The sequence below is a fragment of the Balearica regulorum genome, chromosome 19 (assembly GCF_011004875.1).
Source record: "Balearica regulorum gibbericeps isolate bBalReg1 chromosome 19, bBalReg1.pri, whole genome shotgun sequence".
Taxonomy (NCBI): domain Eukaryota; kingdom Metazoa; phylum Chordata; class Aves; order Gruiformes; family Gruidae; genus Balearica; species Balearica regulorum.
This window is the reverse complement of record NC_046202.1, coordinates 4,577,405-4,600,179: the sequence shown is the minus strand read 5'-3', so window position 1 is coordinate 4,600,179 and position 22,775 is coordinate 4,577,405. Positions and strand designations below refer to the sequence as shown.

The 22,775-nt window shown below is 34.8% G+C and overlaps 3 protein-coding genes across 4 annotated transcripts in view; 1 reads left to right on the top strand and 2 right to left on the bottom strand.

The window, feature by feature from the left end:
- Positions 1-472: 472 nt before the first annotated feature.
- Positions 473-9,802, bottom strand: ASPA (aspartoacylase). Of its 2 annotated transcripts, none has more exons than XM_075771195.1 (7): positions 9,663-9,802; positions 7,763-8,025; positions 5,107-5,302; positions 3,834-3,927; positions 2,950-3,057; positions 1,919-2,028; positions 473-1,395 (listed from the first exon to the last, which is right to left on the bottom strand). In XM_075771195.1, the coding sequence occupies exons 1-7, from the start codon at positions 9,720-9,722 to the stop codon at positions 1,183-1,185; spliced, it is 1,044 nt and encodes a 347-aa protein (XP_075627310.1). In that variant the 5' UTR covers positions 9,723-9,802; the 3' UTR covers positions 473-1,182. The 2 variants fall into 2 exon arrangements, with proteins under 2 accessions (XP_075627310.1, XP_010307966.2); XM_010309664.2 differs by lacking the exon at positions 9,663-9,802 and adding an exon at positions 8,243-8,381.
- A 2,046-nt stretch (positions 9,803-11,848) lies between these two features.
- On the top strand, positions 11,849-17,238 carry SPATA22 (spermatogenesis associated 22). The gene is made up of 8 exons (XM_075771194.1): positions 11,849-11,944; positions 12,371-12,499; positions 13,223-13,283; positions 13,419-13,514; positions 14,565-14,919; positions 15,230-15,359; positions 16,231-16,328; positions 16,691-17,238. The coding sequence occupies exons 1-8, from the start codon at positions 11,902-11,904 to the stop codon at positions 16,880-16,882; spliced, it is 1,104 nt and encodes a 367-aa protein (XP_075627309.1). The 5' UTR covers positions 11,849-11,901; the 3' UTR covers positions 16,883-17,238.
- Positions 17,239-17,905: 667 nt separating this feature from the next.
- Positions 17,906-22,775, bottom strand: part of LHFPL7 (LHFPL tetraspan subfamily member 7) — a 65,728-nt gene continuing 60,858 nt past the window's right edge. The window contains exon 3 of the mRNA XM_075771196.1: positions 17,906-21,195. Coding sequence (XP_075627311.1) covers positions 20,969-21,195 — 227 coding nt within the window. The 3' untranslated portion in view covers positions 17,906-20,968. The remainder of the gene's footprint in view (positions 21,196-22,775) is intronic.

Sequence of the window (22,775 nt, the reverse complement as noted above, 5' to 3'; positions counted from 1 at the left end):
TCTGTCCCCAATTATTGTCAACTATGTTAAAAACTTTATAAAATTAATTAAATCCCCATTTTCTTCTCTTTTTCAGTTACGACAAGCTTGCTTTCTACAAATACAGAACAAGTCAGTCTCAAAATTCTGAGAAGTCTCCCCATGTGGAATTCTTCTTAATTTCCATTCTGAAATACTCAGGTATGATTTGTGCATCATTCTTCATCAAAACCTGAGTAATTACCTATCTTGCCTTCTTCATTGTAAACTTTTGAGGTACAACAGTTGATTAAAATTTTACTTGAAAATGTTGTAAGCAGTAAGTGGATACACCTAGAAAGTTATAAAGCTATAAACTTGTCTCCATTGCAAAAGAAACTTTCTGCAAAAGTTTTTGTGGGATAAGCACATCTTCTTCCTGAATTTGAATATTGCTCCAGTATGTTTCCAACTACTACTTTTGAAACTCAATCTTTTTGTCCTTAAATTAACATTAATTCAGAAACAGCTTGAATTAATGTTGTAATACTTTAAAAGCTTTACATTTCATTTTAATGTATTTTTCTCAGAAATCATATAGTTTTAGCTTATTTCATACCTTCATAAGTATAAAAAGAAAACCAAAACAAACTCTAATGCTTCCACTTCAGCACAGTAGGGGTTAGTCACATACGCAGATAATAAGAAAGAATTTTAATATCCATGCCCTCACTCTGTTTCTCTCTCCCTAGCTTTTCCTTTGTCTCGTATTTTTTATGTTTATCTGAGGAATTAGTTTCAGGGATTGCCCCACTTTAAAAGTGTTGGTTATTGGAAGTTTGGGGTTATAAAGCAGAAATGCTGTATTTTTTTTATATAATATAGTTTTGTGAATGAGCATCTTTCTATGTAATGCCAGATATAAGTTCTATAGCCACTAACCCATGTGTGGCACATCATTTAATCATTTCATATACTGTGAACTAACAAACTTCATACAAATAATATTTATTCTTTGCATCTATAGTAATCTATTAAAACAAGTAAACAGTAGTCATAATTAGCATTATGACAGTATGCGTCATCTTAAAAGTGCTCAGCAATGTTAAATTACAATTTAAAATTAGATTCTGCATTTATTTATTCCATGAATTACTACTGAATGGCAGTGGATTTCAGAGAGAAGAAATCCACTTTTTGTACAGAAAAATCTGTGATAAGCTTTTACGAAGTGTTCTCGTCTAAGACTGAGGATCTGATGTGTTTTGCAGTGAGTTTCACTTTTACTGTTTTTACAAAAGCTTGTTTCTTTTCATAATATGCAGCTTCATTAATAAATGTTGGATAGACTGTACAGTCCCCTTTATATGCAATTACTTCTCCATCAAGAGTCAAAAATAGAGGATCACCATTGTTCAGCGGCTGCCAATCTTGATCCTTAGAGAAAGAAAATAAATAGAATATATTTACTTTCAGGTTTTTGTATATTTCATGTGATTTCAGAGTTTATGCTCAATAATAGTATTCTCTGCAGTTTACGGCAAAAGCTTTAAAAAGAATTCCTTTTAATCTTCAGTACGTAATTTCAGTTTCTGGCCCTCGCTTTCAGAGGGCTTCACTGGTAAAGGTGAACAAAAGGAAACTGCATATGCTCATAATCAATTAAAATGACTCTCATTTTAGAATTCAAAATCAGATTTCTATTTTAGAATAATAAGCTATCGTCTTTTTAGTTTTAGGTTCAAAAGTGATTTTAAATTCAATGATTCCTAAGTCAGTTACTGAAATACTGTATGACCTTAGTGATAGAACTTACCATAGGGAAGGCCTAAAGTATTCAATAAACCCATTGGCAATACTGTAATTTTAAATATTTACTATGAAAATATACTACAGTGAAGTAGAAGCAACACAGGAATACTTACAAAATGTCATAAATGGAAACTACTTTAGAATTTACCTGCAGTTTAGGGTGAATAATAGCAATAACTTCTTCATTCTTATTCCTGGGATAATCTACTTTCTCCATTATTTTAAAAACCTCAATTGTACACGGTGGAAATTCCTTTCCTAGAAAGAATAAATGTAATTTAATGTCAAAATGAACAACTGCCTGTTAAAAACAACAATGCATTATTTATTATTTTTAGAATGGCTTAAATCATGAGGTTGTACCTCGTCAAAAGTTTACACACTAGTGATTAGCTCATATGTCATAAAAATGTCTAGCTCCAGATTTTTTTTTTGTCCCCTGGAAGCTAAGTTGCAGAAAGATGGTCCAGTCATGTACTGTAGCATATGAAGCCCAGATCTAAATTTGGTGCTGAAATGTGACTTTTCGCGCTATACTTAGAGATCTATCTTGTAGATAAAGAAATCAATGAAAGACCTGTGTTTGATAGTGCTGCACAACACAGAATGGTATTGGTGCTATTTCATCTTTACCATTCCAGCACAGTAATGGAGATTCTGACATGCACAACTATATTCCTTTCCTTATACTTCCAAAAAAAGCCCACTGACAAAATGTCCTCTAAAAGAATTTGAAACATCTGTTTTTGTCAGTATTTATTTTAGATAGTACACAGCTATAACAATCTTACAAAATTTATTAATTTTAGAGAACAATGTACAGAAGACATGTAAATTAAAACACTTCCTTCTTAGTATTAATTTATGTATGTTCTCCATGTACATACTACTATACAAACATTGTTAACTAGTATTTCAGATTCTTAAAGCAACTGTAAGATTAAGAGCAAGTATACTTATTGAATCTTCAGAAAGAGGAAATATCCTTAAGGAGCTATACAGGCATTCTGACACCACACTTAAGTGGTCTAGAGAACAAACACCACCCCTCACCCCCATTTTACCTGCTTTAACTGTAAAATGTTGTAGCCCAACCTATTTTTTTTTTTTTTTCAAATGTTGTCCTGAAATAGTCCACTGACATGACACGGAGCTATAGTTTCTCAGTACTTACTCTACCTTCGTTAAAAAGTTGCACAAAATCAAGGCCGTGTTTGACAATCTTCCTCATTTTGTCCACAGTATCAGCTCTAACAACACCTTGTGGCTGAGGACCCACCTCCACGCCTGTTTGCAGATGAGGGAGATTATTAATATAGCCATATCACATGCTTAGATTACAAGCAAAAATAGATGTCTGATTGGGTCTGGGTTTTATGTTCAAGAAGAATTTTAAAGTACAGAGTTATCCGATTTTCTAAGGCAAGCAATGGAGCTCACCAGTCAGGATCAGTTTAAAGAACCATAAGGACATTTTTGAATGTGCTACTAGAGTAAGAGAAAGGGTCACTATATATCTTCATGCATCTTATTCTTTTCCTCATCCTATCTTTCCACGCTGAATTTTAGAGAACTCATTGTTCAATATGTAAAGCAAACAAATTCCCCCCGCCCCCGTTATGGGTTTGATTCCAGAAATGAAAAGTTTACCAGTTCCATGCAGAACATCGTTTCCCCCCTTAATTTATCACATCGTCTCTTTTCCCCTTCTTGGCTCACAACCAACATTTCAGCCAAGGCTTATTTAGAGGAAGTAAACATTTCTTTTCTGAAGCTGTTATTTCTTCCTTATCCTCATATATTATAAATATTTTCTGCAAACAGTGGGTTAACTGAGTTTAAGAATTTCCATCTGGCTTCTGTATTTTGTAAGCCAAGTATAAATCAGAACTCTTCAGAAGAAGAGATAATCATATACATTTGATTCAGTAAATATATTGTCAAACAAATAGCTACTGCTGATCAGAACACTGTATAATGTAATGAAATTAATAGATCTGGAGACAGGCATATTTTTAAATAATTTATAGTGGGTTAAAATAGTCTTTACGTTTCATATTTACCAACAGGATGTTTTGCTACAGATCGAGTTGTTGCATATTTCAAGCTAGGATGTTCAATCAGCAAAACAGGACAGCATTCTGGAACCAAAGCATTCTGTGGAGATTGTTTAAAAATGTCTTTGTTATGCAAATATTTTTAAAATGTTGTGCCACAAAAGATTACTGATGCAGAAGTGATTTACACAATGTCTTCAATATGTTGCCTTTATTTCGTGGCCCTCAAAGAAGTAGGACATCTTTAGAAAACATACAAAGCTGTATTTGTTGGTCTCTTTTCCATTAACTCATGCCAGGCATGCTCCACCGAACTTTGCTGTCTCCTAATATAACTGAACACAGTTCTAGTCTTAAAATTGCTAACAGGAAGAAAAATCGTTCCAAAACTTAGAATCAAAATACTGTAAAGCAGATTTCAAGTATTTTTTGTTAAACCTAAGATTCTCTTATGGGGACACAGATTGTGAATTAAGTCTTATTTTAACTTTTTTTGACACAGAAACCTATTTCAGGCCTCTTTCCTGATGACTGCCTACTATTGCTCTTCATTTAGTCATAAGCTTTCTAGATGTTCACATATTTTATAAACATTTAAATGGGATACATGTAGTAAGGAAAAAAATCAAATGTTAAAATATACCTTGTTTCTAAGGAAAAAAAAGAGTAAGTAAAAATCCATGCTGTTGGCCTAACCTCGATTTCATCAGTCACTGTCTAGGTCACTAGTACTTCAACCAGACTATGCTTAAGCCAGCACTTTTGCAAACCTCACTCTACCAGTACTTATCAGTTTCAGGAACAGCAGAATCAAACAGCTTCCAAAGACATATCACTATTCCTATAAATACTGATGAAGGGAACATTTGTCATTACCTAGTGCCATTACTTTTTCCGTGTCTTTATTTCATAAAATTAATGTTTAACTATTTAGCATGCATGAACCAAATTTATCCAAGTTCCTGACAGATCAGTGTGAAAGCAGATTAAATTACATTCATTTTCATAGATGTTATTCTAAGCATTCCTCTTTGCCCATCAGTCTAACACTCATTTTAATACATGAAGATTATGATAAATTCAAATCTGAATTACCTGATATTATAATCATATTAATAATTATCTCTGATTAAAAATACCCATCTTACAAGTGATTAAATATTTTAAACGGTTTTGCAGAATAAAAAGTAGTATATTTAAAGAAACTACAAAATAAGATATAGTAATACAACATTGCAACTAATAATCTATTTTAATAGTTCACTTAAATTAGTTTTACCTTGATATAATGAAACATTTGAATTGTAAAGTCATCCCTGGAGTTTTCAAGAATAAGGGTACCACCCATGTTAGAAGTGGTGTTGTGAAGGTCAAAAATAAGGTCATACGCATCATCACTACCTTTTGGACCAAATATATGATTGATTTCCTGAGCCCTCCTCACTTCATATGGAATATCTTCCACCACTGTCCTGCTGTTAATATCAGTACAAAGAAATTAGTAAACTCATTCCATGGCTTTACAGTCAACAAAATATGTATACCCTTTTCCTTTTACTTTAATTCCATAACTGACTGGAGTTGAAATTACCTATTTAATTACCAAACTGTTAAAACCTGATGAATTTGTGCTTCAAAAAAGCAAGTATGGCTGTTAAGTCTTACTATTGTGTATCTTGTGCAGAAGGGTAGTAAGGATTTTTAAATCTGATTTTAGCTGGAGACTATTTACTTCTTTCTTATGTCTTTACATCCCAAATTTTCCCCCTATGCAGAAGACTAACTCAAAATTTATCAACAATTTAAACCACTTCCAAGACTGGATCTACCTCCTACTGAAGACAGTTTTCAGATACCGGTCCATGCCCTTTTACCTTGGACATCAGTCACAGGGTCTCTTGTAACTTGTTTTATTTCTTGTCGTCTTATATTCTGATCAGACTTTTGCAGTCTCTTGTTTTGAGCCCTCCTGACCCTCAAAGTTCACAGAAGATTCTGTTACCTCAATTCCATTCCTCCACAGTTTTAATACTTGTAATCTCAGGTGCTATGTCCGTACTACACTTTGGAAAAAAATGGTGTCAGCCTAAGGAAAGGTCTGAGATCTGCTTCCCGTCTGTATAAGGGCTCTATAGGAAACTGATGTATGACACAGACATCTATCTCACTTATCAAAGGTGTACACAATTGCTGTAGGCTCAGGCTTGTTCGCATAGATGGCAAATCTGCTTTTGATGACAGGCTTGGGATACTACCTAAGTACAACATAGAAGTAACATCTTTTGTGCTAAATTCAGGTGTTTTTTCTCAATACAACTCAAGCTTAGTGATATTTTAATTTTGTAAGAACTACTGGTATTAAGAAGCATAAAGAAAGGTTTGTTAAATACTAACAAAATGCCTTACTAACTGTATGGATATTTAAGGAACAGAAGAGGCTGCTGAGGAAAATTACAGGATCACCACTGCTGGAGTCTAAGAAATGGTAAGACATAACCTATTAGGAATGTCTACCTGCAGTTGATCTACTGGTAGGATGAGAGATGGATTATCATTTTTATGTGAGCCACTCAAGCTCCTTTTTCTCTTTTTATGATTCTGTGTATCACATAATCCACTTTTGTATTCTTTAATTCTGTCTTTGAAATTCAAGGTTTCTTCACGTAAGACTGTTAAATACTTCTTATTGAAGCCAATGGGACTTCCACCATTACTTTAAGTAGTATTAGGATTTCACTCTATTTTTTCTTATATTGTAAAACCATTTGTAATCTTGAAGGGTTTACACTAAAAGGGATCAGATGAAGGTATTCCAAACTGTCAGTAGTGTTTAATAGGACTGCGCATCTTAATAGGATTTACTGAGGAATATTAGTTAAAAAATGAAGACAATCTGCAGGTGTCTTAATTTTCTAATTTTTTTTTAAGTGTTCTGTGTTCAAAGCAGCTGAAAACAAACGAACCCACTTTTTTTTTTTCCAGACGTTTGTCCAAAGTAAGCAATTAAAAGAATGGCCTCAACACTTATGTGTTCAAAAGTCTGTTTATATAATCACCAACAAAAAGTCTGTTTATATAATCACCAACAAAATTCTAAGATGAAAAGCCAGATGAAAAGATGTGCAGGGTAAGAGTAACTATGCTTACAAAATATGTGATACATATTTTTCAGTGATATTCACCTTTACCATTAAAACCTTTCTGAAACATGATTACCTGTTTAGCACACAACTATACCAAGCATAAAAACATTTATACAGCAAAGTACTCCTCTGAAATAGATGTCTCAACAGCAGAGAAATAATATAAAATCCCATTAAAAATAGAAAATCAATTACTATTTTACAGTAACTATAGATTATATTTCTTCTAAAATAATGAGTCGGTTAACTTATTGAGACTTTTTGGCTATCACTTTTGCCATGGAATACAGTCTTTCTAACTTAGCTAAGTTTTCCTCTTTTACTGTATATAACTGAAATTACACTTCCCCGATTCGTATGCCATTCTTTCAGATACTCATATGTCTACCTTCAAATTGCTTTTATCTGCTATCTTCCTGCAAGTATAATTGTATTCAGAAGAACTCCAAAGCTGAGTTGCACAAGATAATGTGAGAAATAACAACTTTGCAGCTTGGAACACCAATACTTAAGTTTACACAAATACAGCTAATCTACTACTAATTTAAAATGCTGTATTTAAGATTATGTGCTGGTTTAACACTCATTCTACTAGCGATAGTTTTAAAATGAATCTGTTAACACTCGTGCAATTTGTTCTTTTTGGGTTAAAGGTCAATAATTTCAGTTATGTGACTACACAGTTAAAATAGTAGTGGAACTTGTGTTAACATTTTCATCTAGAACAGAAGCTCCTTACAATTTTTTATAAAACCAGAAAAGTAAAACAACAGAAAATACAACTCTTCTTACCCAAGATTATCAGGGTCAAAAACACGGTTCAGATCACAGTCAATGTATCTAGTACACTTCTTCACAGCTCTTGGGTTGGTAAGAAATGGTTTCACTTCCATTCCTGTTCTTTGAATCTCAGCTCCATTCTCTTGCCAGTGCTTGACCAAAAATACCCCTGATAACTCATTGCCATGAGTTCCCCCGAAGATAGCAACCCGTCTTACCGGCGGTTTATCAACAACAGAAGAGGAAGTCATGCTTTTCAGCAGCTCTAAGAATTGCTGAAAGCAAAACAGAAAATAACGATAAAGTAAAACTTTTGTCTCTGGAAAAAAAAACTTCTTTTTACTCTTTTAAATAGGAAATTCTTTAAGCCTGTTTAGGTCAGATGTGAATGAAAGTGAATTAAGATTTCTCTAACTTTTAGACTCCCGTTGTGAGGCGGGGAGTTGCCAACCTGACACTCCTCCCTCTCGAGAAGCCCTCCCCTTCACTTACCGTATTTAGTAGTATCTCCAAGTCTGTTAATGGTACTGTTACACAGTTCAAAAGTTAACTTCTCCAGGCAATCTCTAGTAATATATGATGTATAGGGAAATCTTGTACTAATGACAGTGTGAAAATACTTCTTTAATGTAAACTTTAATAATCCACTTAAGTATCTCTGACATTTTTGCATTGCAAACTAGGTGTAACAAGTACGCTCATGTAGATCTGAAGTTACATAAACATTACAGTATACAAGGGCAGAATGATGTAAAGTGAGCAAAAACAGTAAAATATGATTCATATCTTGGCTGTAGATCAACACATAATGCTGAAACATCAAGCACTTTCATCTAAAAAAACAAGAACAGCTGAGTTCCTCAAAGCATGTTGTTGCTTGTATGACCTTTTTTGTTTTATAGTACCTGAAGAACAGTGATTAGAAGGAACACTAGCTGAAATTAAAGCGTAGTTTATCCACGACTGACCTACCTAGCATTCCTGGCTCTAATTCGATCTTGGGATCTGCTAACACAGACCTCTAACACATTGAAACAACTCTGTCAGTGATGACCTTTCTTACTTCTGCAATCTCTTATAAAAAGGGAAATGTAGACCACAATGGGACAAATGTTGTGTTCTCTGCCCAAAATGTTAATCAACAACTTGACTTCTTCCATTTCCAAAAGCACTCAGGCTCCTGAAGGGAAACTTAAGCCAAAGAGCAGCCATAACTTCCACCATGAGGATCCAAACATCCAGAATAAAAGCTCTTAATAACAGGAATTAAGTTTTACTGCTGTAAATTACAGAAGTGTTTGCAATTACACAATTTAAATATGAAATATGTTTTATACTCCAGTGACTGAGAGAATATTTGGTTAATGCCTGTGAGAGAGTTTATAACCCAGGCTGATGGACTGTAGGTCTACGAAAAGAAAGTTAAACATTGGACTTATCGAGACAAGTTCTGCCAGGAATATATTTCCTACAAAAGTTGCTATGTTTCAGCTTATGCACACAGGTTTGCTGAACCTTACAGCAAGTTCATACAGAGAGACTGTTTACTTAAACACTCAACTGTATTACTCCCGTACTTAGAAGCTGTCAGATATTTAATCACAGTAAGTAATTTATTAAACAAAGCAGTAAAGTTGTATTTTACAGCACTGGACAGTCTGTACTGTCCTTTGACCCCAGTCTCTTCAGCGTGGTGCCAAAACAGCTATTTACACGCTGCCTGGAAAAATGGCACTCTCTCTGAATCTCGGTTTGCTGAATTTAACCACCACGGCAGTCTGAAGAGTAAACGGCAAAATGCAAACATGCAGTGCTGGTACGTATAGTTTGTCTTTTATTGCTGGTGGTGCTGTAACGGTTATAATTCCCAGCAAAACGCTGAATGAAATACAGAGATTGTCTGTGCACTTACCTCATTTAACATGCAAGTTGGACTCCTAAGAAGAGCTTTCCTAGGGCAGATACTGCACATTTCCAAACATGAGTTTAGGAACTAAAGCCATGGAGGCTTCTTTTATACCCTTAGAGCAACTTAACTTCCAAACAGTTTTAACTCCTGGTCTCCCAGAACATTACAAGCACCCACAAATGTGTGGCATAAATGCAGACGCTTGAAAAGCTTTCACTTTTCTGAATTAAACACTGGGACCAATCCCTTATTCCTCTGCTTTGCCAATACTTAAGACTTTGAAAAATTATGTAGGATCGCATTTAGTTCATTAAGAATTCAGGTTGGTTTTATGTACTTCATGCAAGTATCTGGTAATGCATCTGAAAGCTTAGGATGTGTGCCACAACCTGAAAAACATATGCAACAAAACGTAAATGCAATGAAGTCTAGCTATCGAAGCCACAAAGGTACATATAAAGAAGTGTAACGTGGCTCGCCAAAGCATTCCAAGGCTGAAGAAAAAGGATTACAAAAAAAGGACAGGCTGCAGTCCTGCCGAGCGCCAAGATTTTACACACGAACCAGTCAGAAGTTACACGGTTGAAAACAGCAGCGTGTAAAACACGGCGTAGTGGTTGAAGAGAAAAACAGCGTGCAGAATGACTTTTATTTTTTATTTACCCATGTTCGTGCCACACGCCTGCGGGGACGCAGCTCCCGCCCCACCTTGCGCACGAGCGCTTCCCAACGCGCTGTCCCCCCCGCCGGGCGCCCCCTGACGGGCAGCTCCCGCAGCCCACTGCGCCTGCGCCAGGCGCTGCCGCCTCTAGTAGGAGGGCGGGACCAGCTCCTTCCCGCTCTTTTTGCACGCACCCAGGCGCGAGAGCGTGGGCGTTGGGTCCGTTATTTTTGGCGGGCTTCACCTCAGCCCTCTCCTTGAGGCGCTAGCAAGGACCTGAGGCTCTTTCAGTCTGTGACTGGCGCTGCTGCGGTGTGAAGTACTGCAGAGGTTTACCCTGGTATCTTCCCCTCCTTTTTTATTCTCTGTAGCTTTAGCTCTGGGTTTTGGTTTGCTCATCCTTAAGAGAGGATAGAAAGCAAAACAATACAGTCTAAAATACTATGCAACATCAAAACTGGCTTCATAAACTGAAATGTCAAGTTTACAGGGCTTTATTTTACAAGTACATCACTTACTGCTGGCCATTAGACTTCATAGTACTAGCAATGCAGTTTAAATTGTGTTACAGCAGCGTACTAGAAGCTGTTGTAATGTTGTGCATGTAATTGATGTATCTCACAGAAATAAAGAGGAAATTGATCTATTAGTCCAGCTGTGGTACGTACTTGTGCTTAATTCTTATCCACATGTTTAATAGCTGCATGCAGTCAACTGTCAAATGAAAATAAATGTAGAGGTAATGTCTTATGTTATTTATACACACAAGTAAGTGGTATTATTCATATGCCACTGAAAGCAATATGCATCAGTAACTAACTGATAGAATAGCAACTAATGCTACACAATGGTCTGTGTTGTATCCTCAATGTATACAGTAATGTATAGACATTTACTATAGAAGCAGATTAATCAGAAAACAAATATAGCAAGCTACCTGTACCTAATATGCTAATATATACTTTTTCTGTTCATAATATTTGGCTGATAATAATGTTAGTTTGATATGTAGGCTATTTTCTGTATGAGAAAATTGGCTAAAGGTTTTAGGTTTGTACCATAAAGTACAGAAAAGAAGTTTATTTTTTGAAGCATGACACTTTTTCACAGAATAGTTAAATCAGGGGTTTTTTATTCAAAGCCATGTACCTTGCAATCATGCTTTGCAGCAATGTACAAGTATGCATTTTCTATTAGTATTCTATTTTCAGGAATTAAAATAAAATCCTTGTATCTGAATGCATATGTGCTTTTAAATTCAGAAGTGAATTTAGTGTTTTCAAGCCACTTTTAAAAAAGTAGATAATATCACTTCAAGAATGTAATCATTTGGTCCCTTAATCCACAAAGAGCAATTGCATGTTACTTGTGTGCTCGTGGATCTTCAAAATTCACCACAACTGTGTGTACATGTTAGCTCATGTCAGTGAGTATAGAGAGAGTTAAGAGAAACTGCCATAAAATCACATAAAATTTGGATGTGTTTACAACATCAATTAGTTTACTTTGTCTGCTTATCTAACTTCAGTACAGCAAATTTGGAGTAATCAATAGTGTTGCCTATTAAAATACAGCAAAGAAATGAAAAGGAGTCTAGCTGACACTTCAACTCGCAGCACAGCAGGTACCATCCATTATTTGTGCTTTACACTTCATATCTCATTATGCTCTTATATTGTCTCTATATATGTATATATACACACACGTACACATGCAGTATTCATACAGGATGTACAGTATTCAGTCCTAGACCTCCATTTTCTGAGTAGACTTGTATGGGTTGTCTGTTTCATTGCAGCACAGAGCAAGAGATTGAATGGAGTCAGGTGACTGGTCACTAAGGGGAATGTTTCATTCATGGGATTATTTGCAGGACAGAGAGCTGAGAATATAAATTATGTCAGGAAATGGCTGGTCTGTTACATGTTTGTGAAATGTAATACTTATGGGTGCTGTAAAATAACTGTTAAGTAATTTTATTTACATATTTTAAGTGTGGTTTACGTATCCTTTTGCTATTGATATAGCATTATTTGAATTTTCATTTTAGGTTGTCTGCCTGTGCCTCTGTTCAATCAGAAAAAAAGAAATAGACAGCCCCTCACTTCAAATCCACTCAAAAATGAACCAGGTACCAGTTCTGGGACCCATACTTACAGCTTCTCTCCCACATCATTTGGTAAATAAGGTATTTTTTAATGGCTCTAATTCAAAGAAACCTCTTAACTTTATGATTGTATTTTATTAAATTAGACATTATCTTTATCAAGAACTATATGCATTCTTTATGTTTTGGGGGTTTTTTTAAGTTCATTATGTAAAAAATGTCCTCCAGGAAATTTCTTTCTCCTCTATACAATTGAGCTTTTTATACTTTGTGCCTAGAGGGAGTTTGACTCTTTGTGTGTTAGAGAATGAAGTAGCACTGGCATTTAAATAGAGTCTCTTGAAACTCTGACCTTTTGTTTTCAGTTGATTTCAATCAACATTCAAGTCCTGTGTTACAAGAAGAAACATTTATAAGATGTCTTTCTTGTAATTCAGAAGAGAACTTCTGTTCTTTAAATTGTGCTTGGAAAGAATGATGCAGAATTCTGCCTTTAGTACTTTCTTTGTTTTACTTATAATAAAGTGAAAAAGTTTACTTATAATAAAGTAAAAGTCTCTTTGCTAGTAAGTCTAATGTCTGTAACTTAACCGTTGTCTAGAGAAGCAACCTACTTGTTACAAGTTGCCTTATAATTACAGATATCAAAGAATCACATTCCCTTTTTCCCCCCTCTCCTTCCTGTATGAGATTATTTGTGCAACATTAAGCAGATAAAGAGTAGGAGCCCTCAGCAGACCTATTACCTTTCAACCTTTGCAGTTTGTATCCATATTCAATCCTTTGTCTTTTGAGAATTAGGCTGGGGAACTGCAAACCCAGAAGTGGCTGAACTACAGAAAGCAGCAAATGACGGGTATGTAAAAGCAGTTTATTTGTTGCTTATTGGTTTTTATTTGGGTACCACTTGTTTCACAAACTGTGATCCATGTGTCTGTCTTACAATAAAGCTGCTACTATGTCACTGATACTTTAAACTTATCTTTGAAAGCCATACAGAACATCAGATGGCTCCTTCCCTTATGAAACCGCCAAATGCATCAAACGCTAATTTAGCAAATGTTGGAAAAAGCTTGTATGCCTGCAGGTTGGTGAAGTCTTTAATTTTTATTATCCTTCCTTAACCAAAACTATTCTCATGTGAAAATATATCTTACATTTTTCCATATTCTTGTAGCATTCAGAGAGACCTTTTTAATTCTCAGATCATCACTGTAGTCCTCAATAATTCCATTGTGCTTATGAGCCAAAATACTGAAATGAAGTATCTTTCCAGTGTACCTAATGAGGGCTATTAATTAGATGTAATATCTAACCTTATTATCAGGCCTAAAATTCAGTCTTATCATAAAAGTTGATTGAATTTTGCTGGTCTTAGATGTAATTTTTTGAGATTCCCCTTTACTTGAAGTTTTACCCACTTTCAAACCAAATTTCTCAATATACTCAAGTGAGTTTCTATCAGTGTACACTAGAGCAATTGTATATTAAAACTGAATATAATTGTGAACTCTGTGCTTTTATAAACCAAGGAAAAGCTTAGAGATTCAGATGCCTAGAGCTGGCAGGAAAAAAATCCAGCAATGTTACAATTGTCCTTTTTCTCTCTTCCCTTCCTCCTATTCCTTTCCAATGGCAAAAGAGAATGAATGTTTCACACAAGTGCCTTCATAGGCAAAATGGAAAGGAGGTGGAAGGAATTTCTGTGATGCCTTTATGAAATGAAGGGTGTTAGAAATAATAAGATCAGCACTAGAGTTTGTTGTAAAATGACTTCTTTGGTGACAATGGTAGAAGAATTCAGAAATATCACTGTCAGAAGAAACTCGCTTATTTTATTTTAGATTTAGAAAAAGACATGAATCTTAGGTCAGGAAGGATCCCTTATACCGAGCAGGACAATAATTAAGCAAGCTTTTAAGGCCTATTGAATTCAGCTGCATTTAAGCACAGCTGTGATCACTGTCCTGTATATGCATAAATTTAAGTGCATACTGAAGTGTTTTGAGTCTGAATATTTAACAGATGTGTTTAAAGCTAAACCAACAACACATAGGTTGCTTTTATATACTTTAATTACATATGTGAGTATTCAGAATAGATGCAATACTGAACTATGTCTTACATTGTACTGCAGGGCAGAAGAGAAGGCTCCCAGTACTAAAGTTTGGAACAGACATGAGTATGCTCCTCTAACTAACACAACAGATTCAAGATCTGATAGTGGAGTTATTCGAAAATTTGAGAGCCTTTCAAACAGTTTGAAAACTGTTCAGCCACAAAAAAACCCTGGTGGCCATAATTCAACTCAGCGTATCAAAACAACAGAAACCACCCAAACATACACATCTAAAGGACAATGGCCAGTCAAACCTAACACTATTTCAAGAAGTCTGCAGGATCATAGTCTGGCATATAAATTTAACCACAATATTCAGCAAAATAAAATTAAGGAAAAACAATTTGATTGTGTTCCAGAGGACAAAAGTCAGGTAAACTTATGGAGAGAGTTAATAGGAAGATACAGTAAAGAAAGAGTGAGGAAAGATGAGGCTTTCATCAGTCCTATCTGCCTTAGTAAACCCTTAAGTTTCTGAAAATTTAGAAATGAGATTTTCATACTATAATAACCTGCAATCCTCAGCACAGTCATATAAATTGGCAGGGAGTTGTTCGTATAGTCTGAATAAATACTCTAATTTTAATGTAAATATTGGATATTTAACATAATATATGTCTATGTGCCTTTTAAAATTGTGTGAGTGTGTATCTCTAACTTGAGTTTTCATCTTCATCTGAAAGGAAGTTTCATCATCTCAATTAAAAATTAAAGAAAAAAAGAATTCTTTGAGAATCATATCTGCAGTCATTGAAAGTATGAGGCACTGGAGTCAATATGCTTATAAAACTGCGCTATTATTTGAAGTTTTAGGTAAGCATGGTAGATTGTGCATAACTGATAATAATGGTAGGAGAATAGCCAAGATAAAATGTTATTAACTGTAGGAACAATAGCTGAAATACTTAAAACCACAAAATACTGGCATGAGCCCCATCTGATTTTCCTGCTGGGAGATCCATTCAGCTATCAAAGGTTACTAGAATAGGTACAAAATTAATAATACAGTCATCCTCCAAGATTTAAGCTCTTTCTATCCTGTTTCTTTCCTTGTTTTTAGAATGTGTTACAATAAATTTCCCTATTTAATAGGAACCTTCTGGAGAGAGGTACTGTTTTACAGTAATTTTTAATACAGTTAATCTAGGAATGAATTCAAGTCGAGTACTTTTAAACACAGATGACTTTTAGCGTGTTTCACTTTGCATTTTAATTGACATTATCTGAGAAATGAACACGACAAAAGAGTGAAATGACTAAACTTTAAATCAAGATGAATAAGAATATACAATGTAATGGCATCTCAGAAAACTATTATTTTGACAAGATTGCAAATAGTTAAAGTTGATTTGAATATGAAGATCAATAAAACTTAGAGAATTGTGTTGTGCTCTGCTTAACAAGGGAATAACCTCTTTACAGTGATAGTTATGAAAACCATATTTGGTCACTCAGTTTAGAGAGACATCATGTACAGTTGTGTTATTCAAAGACAATGTAAAGCCCATAACTTGTATTGGAACTTCCCATGCTGTCAGCACAAGTTCTCACAGAAAGCTGATGCTGACTTCATGCGTCTTAGTGCTTTTGTGTAGTAAATGTTGTCATGGTATCTTTGTGTATTGTACTTAGTACTGCTCTGATGTTTATTTACATCATGATTTATTTTTGCTAAATGGTATAGGCACACTTGATTCTGCAGTCACACCTGGAGCATATGGGGCAAAGAATTTTCTTTTGAGAGATGGAAAGGAGAGTCTGCCTTGTGTATTTTATGAAATTGTAAGTATTCTGTGTCTGTACATGACACAGACTTCACTAGCTATAATCCCTTTTATGAAGCTAATAATATGTTGTTCTGATGAAACAGAAAATTACTATGTAAAAGGAAAACTGGATGCTTATACCATATTGTTCCCAAAGTGGTCTAGAGCAATAATCCAGACACTGTTTAGGCATCCTTAGAATTCTAGTTCAGCAAAGAAGGTGGGACTTTCAGTTCAACTTCTAAGTAATTGATAATAGCAAAAAAGCTGATGTAAATTCCTTCTGCGTTTGATGTACTCTTTAGAAACCAGACATTTTGAAAGCTTTTATGTTAGGTGATATAATTTTTTTATTTCTTTATTATGCTTTTGATGAAGGACCGTGATCTTCCAAGACTAATTAGAGGTCGAGTGCACAGGTGCATGGGAAACTATGACGCAAAAAGGAACATTTTCAAGTGCGTCTCTGTAAGACCAGCAACTATTCAAGAACAAAACACTTTCCAAGAATTTGTTAAAATTGCAGATCTTGATATGACAGCATATGTAAAAACAATGAATGAAATTTAAAAGTTAAAATGGTTGTCCAAAACCCATTTTCACTTATCATTACCCATAAAGGCTGGACATCATAAAACACTTACCAAAACTAATACTGAAAATCTGATTAAATAATTGAAAATACCACTATGCTTTGTTAGCCAGCAAATGTTAGTAACAATGTTTTGTTTCCACTGTTACTTTTCATAGTTTATCTTTCCCAGTTAAATGTGCAATAACAGGGGTTTGTTACCTAGTAGATTAGACTTTACTGGAGAAATTCTGAATTCAAATGTTTAAGTTGTGCAGTAGCGGAAGTGTCTTAGAAAAAGACCATCAGTACTAGTTCAGATTGCCATTGCTTTTCATTATCTTCAATTTTTAGAAATTCCTTCAATAACTGTTTCAAATTGTTGACTATATACTACTTTTGAGGAGTATTTGGTTAAAGTTTAATAGTGAGCAAACGTCAACAAAGTTCTCTTTGGCTCTGCATATTGCATTAAAACTCCTCTTTGGTAGAAAGAAAGAAGGTAGTCTTTATTCCACTTCAGTTCCAACTAATGGGTTCCCTTTTGTTTGCTGGATTACAAGAACACGTGTAAAAGCTTTTCTAGAAATAAACATAATAGACACTACAGAAAGATTTCACAGGATGCAGCTGTGTATATTAGGTATTCATATTGTTCCCATTGATATGTTATCTGATTCATGTTTTTTTAAAAAATAAATAATCAGTATGACACCTGTATAAAACAGCTACACACCCTGAAGCTGTAGGAAGATTGCTCAAGGACACAGAGGAAGTTGGAGAGAAATAATTATTTGAACACAGAACTTCCTTGCCTTTGCCATTGAAACATCTTTCATGAGGGATGGACCACATACATGTTTATGTGTCTTTGCCTTCAAGCATCAACTTTCATAGATTATTCCTGCTGTTTCTATTTCCTTTTCCCGTTAGCTAGTTTCCCTACTTCAATAGCTTTGTACCTGATCTGTTGGGAATTGTAAAACAAAAAGAGTTGTTAAGAAAATAGTGAACAGTGTGATTTTTCTTTTTTTTTAATTTTATTATACAGTGTTGGCAATTGGAAATTTCACATTTAAAATAATTGAAATATTGTATCCAACAAGTCAAATACAGAAAACAGTTAATATTCTAAAAAGGAGCCAGCTAGTCAATGCAGAAACACATTAATGGAAAATACAGCTTTTAGTTACACTTAAAAAATTATATATTTAGAATAAAACTTGAACCTGGTCCAGTAAATCGTTTGACTTGTAACAGGAAAACGCTTTTACACAGTTTAACGCGCAGACAGTCTTTATTTAAAAAAGTGATCTGTCAGTGTTAGCACATGTATTGTTAGCAACACCCCCCTAATGTTGCAGCGGAGGATCTAAAGTATATGCTTTACTAGCTGTTGTGAGAATCACTTGCATTATCATCTCTACCTTCTGTGCTAAGCTGGTTCTGAGTGTGGATGTTGCAAGGAGAGTTGTAGAGGTCATATACATATATTTTATTTCCTTTATATATTATAAAATATTAAAGAAAGTTCCAAATGGAGGCATTAGCTTAACTCAGAGCTTGACAATGTTTGCAACAGAAGAAGCTGAGTTTTAGGAAGTAAAGGTTTTGGTACACCAGTGTTGTAAATTGTAAGACTCCCCTGTAACACATATTTCAAACTACAAAGGAAGCTTGAGCTATGGGACCAGACCTGCAAGCATTTGTGCATGTTATCAACATCCCGCAAATGTTGTAGTCCTACTGATTTCGGTTGAATGATGGTTCCAGTTCTGCACATGTGAAAGTGACGTTAGTAAGTAATGACAGGAATAGGTCATTTGTGTCCACAAGGTAGGTTATGGCTGTTAATAAAAATCTAAAATAATTTTACTTTCAGTAAGTGTTTAGATCTTTGCAAGAAAAGTTTCCTACTTTACACTAACAAATCACTTTTTCTAGTGAAACATTGAGTGAACAGTCGTAAACATTACACAAAACAGAAAAAACCCTACGTAATACAGTTTATACACATTACTCAACATTTTTCAGTTGTTGGTTGCTTGGTTTTTTTTAACCATATTGATCCTGTCTTGTATAATGGTTCTAGGGTAAAGGCACAGGTTGGTTAGGAAAGAAAAGCCTGCATCTCTGTCTCTCCTCTTTGCGGTGATGATTTTCTTTTTACATGTTGTTTGTTATTCCTCACTTTTCTGACTCGTGTAAGAAAATTACTAATTTCAGCCATTCATTAAAAAAAGTGTAAGACATTACTGAAAACTACATTACTATACATAAGTGACTGAAATTTATTGTTCTTACTTTAGAGGCATTCCTTCAATCTATTTTGTTAAATATTTGGATGATGTAATTCCTTAGTCACTGCGAGCAAAAATGCATAGCACGTGCTCTCTCTTTCTCAGTGTACTTATTTCTACATTGAAATCTGTACTTTCAAAGATTAGTGATGGAATTTGCTAAGTTTACGTGCAGAATTTGCTTTTAGAGTGCACGAAAATATAACAGACAATTATTTTGGAAAACAATGCAACATTCCATTGAAGTTTAGAAGGGTGAGGAATGTAAACAAGACTGCAGAAGTCTTTGACATTTATTAAAATAACACAGTGATTGTTCTATCTGTTTGCATTTTCTTATACATCCTCAACATGTTTCTGTCTGTCCCTTCATGTACACTTCCCAATAAAAAAATAAAGCAAAATTCAGGAATCAGTTGGACTCAGCTAAGTGAAGAATAATAAATTTGATCACTTGGTTTGTGCCAAAATACAAAACTAAGAAGTACAGCTCTGAATTAAATATAATCTATGTGATTATTTCCTTTTTAATAAATAATAGAAAATAAAAGATGAGAATAGAATTACAATTCAATTTTTATTTTAAATGAAAAACATAACAGTGGGGTGACGTTAGAACCCAATGTTTCTTTTGCTTAAGGCAATCAAGTGCACTTATTTCAGTGCTTGATAGTAATGAATTCAGTGCTATCGTGGAAATCAGACTTCACAAATTTCACATACAAACTCATGAAATATGGCCATTGGCTAGTGCTGACACGGCATCAGATTGTTGTTAGTCGTGTTCAGTAGCATTTCATTTCACTTCATTTTTTTTTTTTTTTCTTCAATAATGGGCTCTTAATAGTAATGGAAATATTAGAATCTAGTTCATTCTGGTGTGGGTTATAACTACATATAAGGGTCATCGGGCACATACATTTTTGTAAACAGAGATTATTTTTTTCTTTTTGGCCTTAAAAAGCAAACAACAAAACGCCAAATCTGCACTTGTAATAGTTCAAATAATTTTGTAAATGTCCACCTAAAATTATAATTTAAGAAATACTGAAAACAAATTCTTAGCAATTTTTTCCCTGTTAAATTATTAAATCATCATGAAGCCTTTGGAAGTAGTTAGATCTCTCTCTCTCTCTCTCTCTGAAAAAAAGTAATCTAAATTTGATGCAAGTCTTCATGAAGATGACTCTAAATCTTGAAGATTACACCAGTATTACAAAGTGTGCCGACAACTTACAATATGCAGGTACTACTAGTACATATAGATTAAAAAGAAACTTTTTCCTTGCATACAATTCTTTTTAAATATCAAGCTTAATTTTAGGCTGTGGCTACTAGTAGGTACTTTTTCACTAATCAAAATAATTGTAACAAAATATCATTACTGATTTTAAAATTATTGGGTTCATAAAAGTTTTGACATTTAATAATATATAAAAAGTGAATTGAAGTTTTTAAAAGACGTTTTTGAGACACAAAAGAAACTGGGAGGTAGACAGATGTTTTGAGGATAAACAGATTTTTTTTTTTTTTGTCTAAGGCATTATGCCACTATATGTTTAGAGCAGTATAAAGGCTGCTGATTAATGTTATTTCCATTCCAGAGTGTTCGCTGCTCATACTTACGGAAGACTAGCAATGCACTTTTGGTCTTTGTGAATCTGACCTTCTCTTCCCCAGCTCCTCTCTTCTCTCTTTAGCAATACAGCTAAATGGAAGTGCTATAATAATTTCTGCCCATTGCCTGTAGACAGGAATGTTCTGTTCTTAAACAGTAATAAAATACTATAAAATAGTAGGTATTGGAGTTGGAGATATGTGCTCTTTTGGTGCATATTTTGCAAAGAATGGTAAAAAGACAGACAACATGACCCCAACAATTGCCAGCATATACCCCCAGCCAATCTGGCAGTCTCCTGCATAGTAGATGTCTGAATTCTCACAGAATCTCTTCACAGTAGCAGAGTTGAAACCAAAAGGGTAAACCAGAAGCCCAGAAGCCATTATGAACACTAGAGAGGAGAAAAAAAAAACCACAACAATTATTATCGAACACTTAATTCCTTTGAAAAAATTTCCTTCTTTTAGAAAGGCAAATGTATGTTATGTTAAAATCAATGGGAAAAGTCAGAGCTCAAAACTTGTGATTGTCAGATTCTCTTCCTTTTCATAATTACCTCTTATGGACAGCAGTGTCATAACATGGTAGCAAGTTGGCAATGGGATTTTTTTCATGAGAACTGTTGCCCACTACATAGCTTCAGAAACACTGTAATCCAAATTATGTAGCCATTTAAAAAGTAAGATGATTCAACTACAGTGGAATACAGAGTAGAAGAATTCCTAAGCTTGCAGATTCCCAGCCAGCTTGATTTTCTTCTCAACAGCATTTTTGTACTTGAGACAAACAGTTACTTTGTTCTGCCAAATAAAAACTTCCAAAGAAACATTTAAATGTAGTTTCTCAGATTCTGCTGATTAGGTTCTGGTAATGTAAGCACTTTCTCATTATTCTCAGTATTACAAATTCAAATTGTTTAAAAAAATCCTGCATTTGACCCAAAGATTGAGAGACAAAAACCAATACAATCTGTTGTCTTTTTATTTAGCTTTTAGCATTGGAGTCTTTCAGTATATTTTTAGGAATTTTCTCTGTAAACTTGAGGACTAGAAAAATTTTCAACCTAAGGTTGAGACCTAAATTATTAAGACCTGAAGTTCCCATATAACCTTGTATTGACAGCTTGGGCTCTAAAAGCACCCAGTAAGCGTAACAGGATATGCTATAGAAGCGTAAAGGTTCAGTAAGTAAAGGCACAGACTTAAAAGTAGCAGGAAATCTCTCCCAGCAAGTCATCTTGTATCTCCTTGTAGCCAACACACTAGCAGATTAATCCCGTGCAAAATAAAGAAATATGTCTAAAATACAAACAAAGCTTAAGCCACCTCTTGATGTTGGAAAACCAGACTTGCCTCCTGCAATTACACTCTGTATTATCATAGAATCACAGAATGGTTTGGGTTGGAAGGGACCTCAAAGACCATCTAGTTCCAACCCCCCTGCCTTGGGCAGGGACACCCACCACTACACCAGTTGCCCAAAGCCTCATCCAACCTGGTCTTAAACGCTTCCAGGGATGGGGAATCCACGACCTCTCTGGGCAACCTGTTCCAGTACCTCACCACTCTAACAGTAAAGAATTTCTTTCTAACATCTCGTCTAAATCGACCCTCCTTCAGCTTAAACCCACTACCCCTTGTCCTGTCACTACACTCCCCGACAAACAGTCCCTCACCATCTTTCCTGTAGGCCCCTTCAGAAACTGGTAAGCCACAAATTAGATAATGTTTGCTTTTACTAGAACTCCACAGCTTTTACAGTCTTTAATGAATACGTGTTATATTTAAATATCATGGCTTCTGCAATTAATTTAATGAGCAGCAGAACTACTTTTCCAGCTTTGAAAATAAGACTGCCCAAGGTATAAATCATTACTATGATAAAGCTGCATGAAAGTACTACAGGTACAGTTTTTGCCCAGCTGGGAAGTCAGGAGGGGCTGAGCTAGACCGATGCAAAGTGTTATGCTGT

Coding starts and splice junctions, on each gene's coding strand:
- ASPA (XM_075771195.1), bottom strand. CDS start 9,722: ATGTGCAGTATCTGCCCTAGGAAAGCTCTTCTTAGGAGTCCAACTTGC. Junction 5,303..7,762: donor TTTGACCCTGATAATCTTGG/GTAAGAAGAGTT, acceptor TGATATTAACAG/CAGGACAGTGGTGGAAGATA. Junction 1,396..1,918: donor TTATTCACCCTAAACTGCAG/GTAAATTCTAAA, acceptor TCTTTCTCTAAG/GATCAAGATTGGCAGCCGCT.
- SPATA22 (XM_075771194.1), top strand. CDS start 11,902: ATGAAAAGGAGTCTAGCTGACACTTCAACTCGCAGCACAGCAG. Junction 13,515..14,564: donor AAAAGCTTGTATGCCTGCAG/GTTGGTGAAGTC, acceptor ATTGTACTGCAG/GGCAGAAGAGAAGGCTCCCA. Junction 15,360..16,230: donor GCTATTATTTGAAGTTTTAG/GTAAGCATGGTA, acceptor TAAATGGTATAG/GCACACTTGATTCTGCAGTC.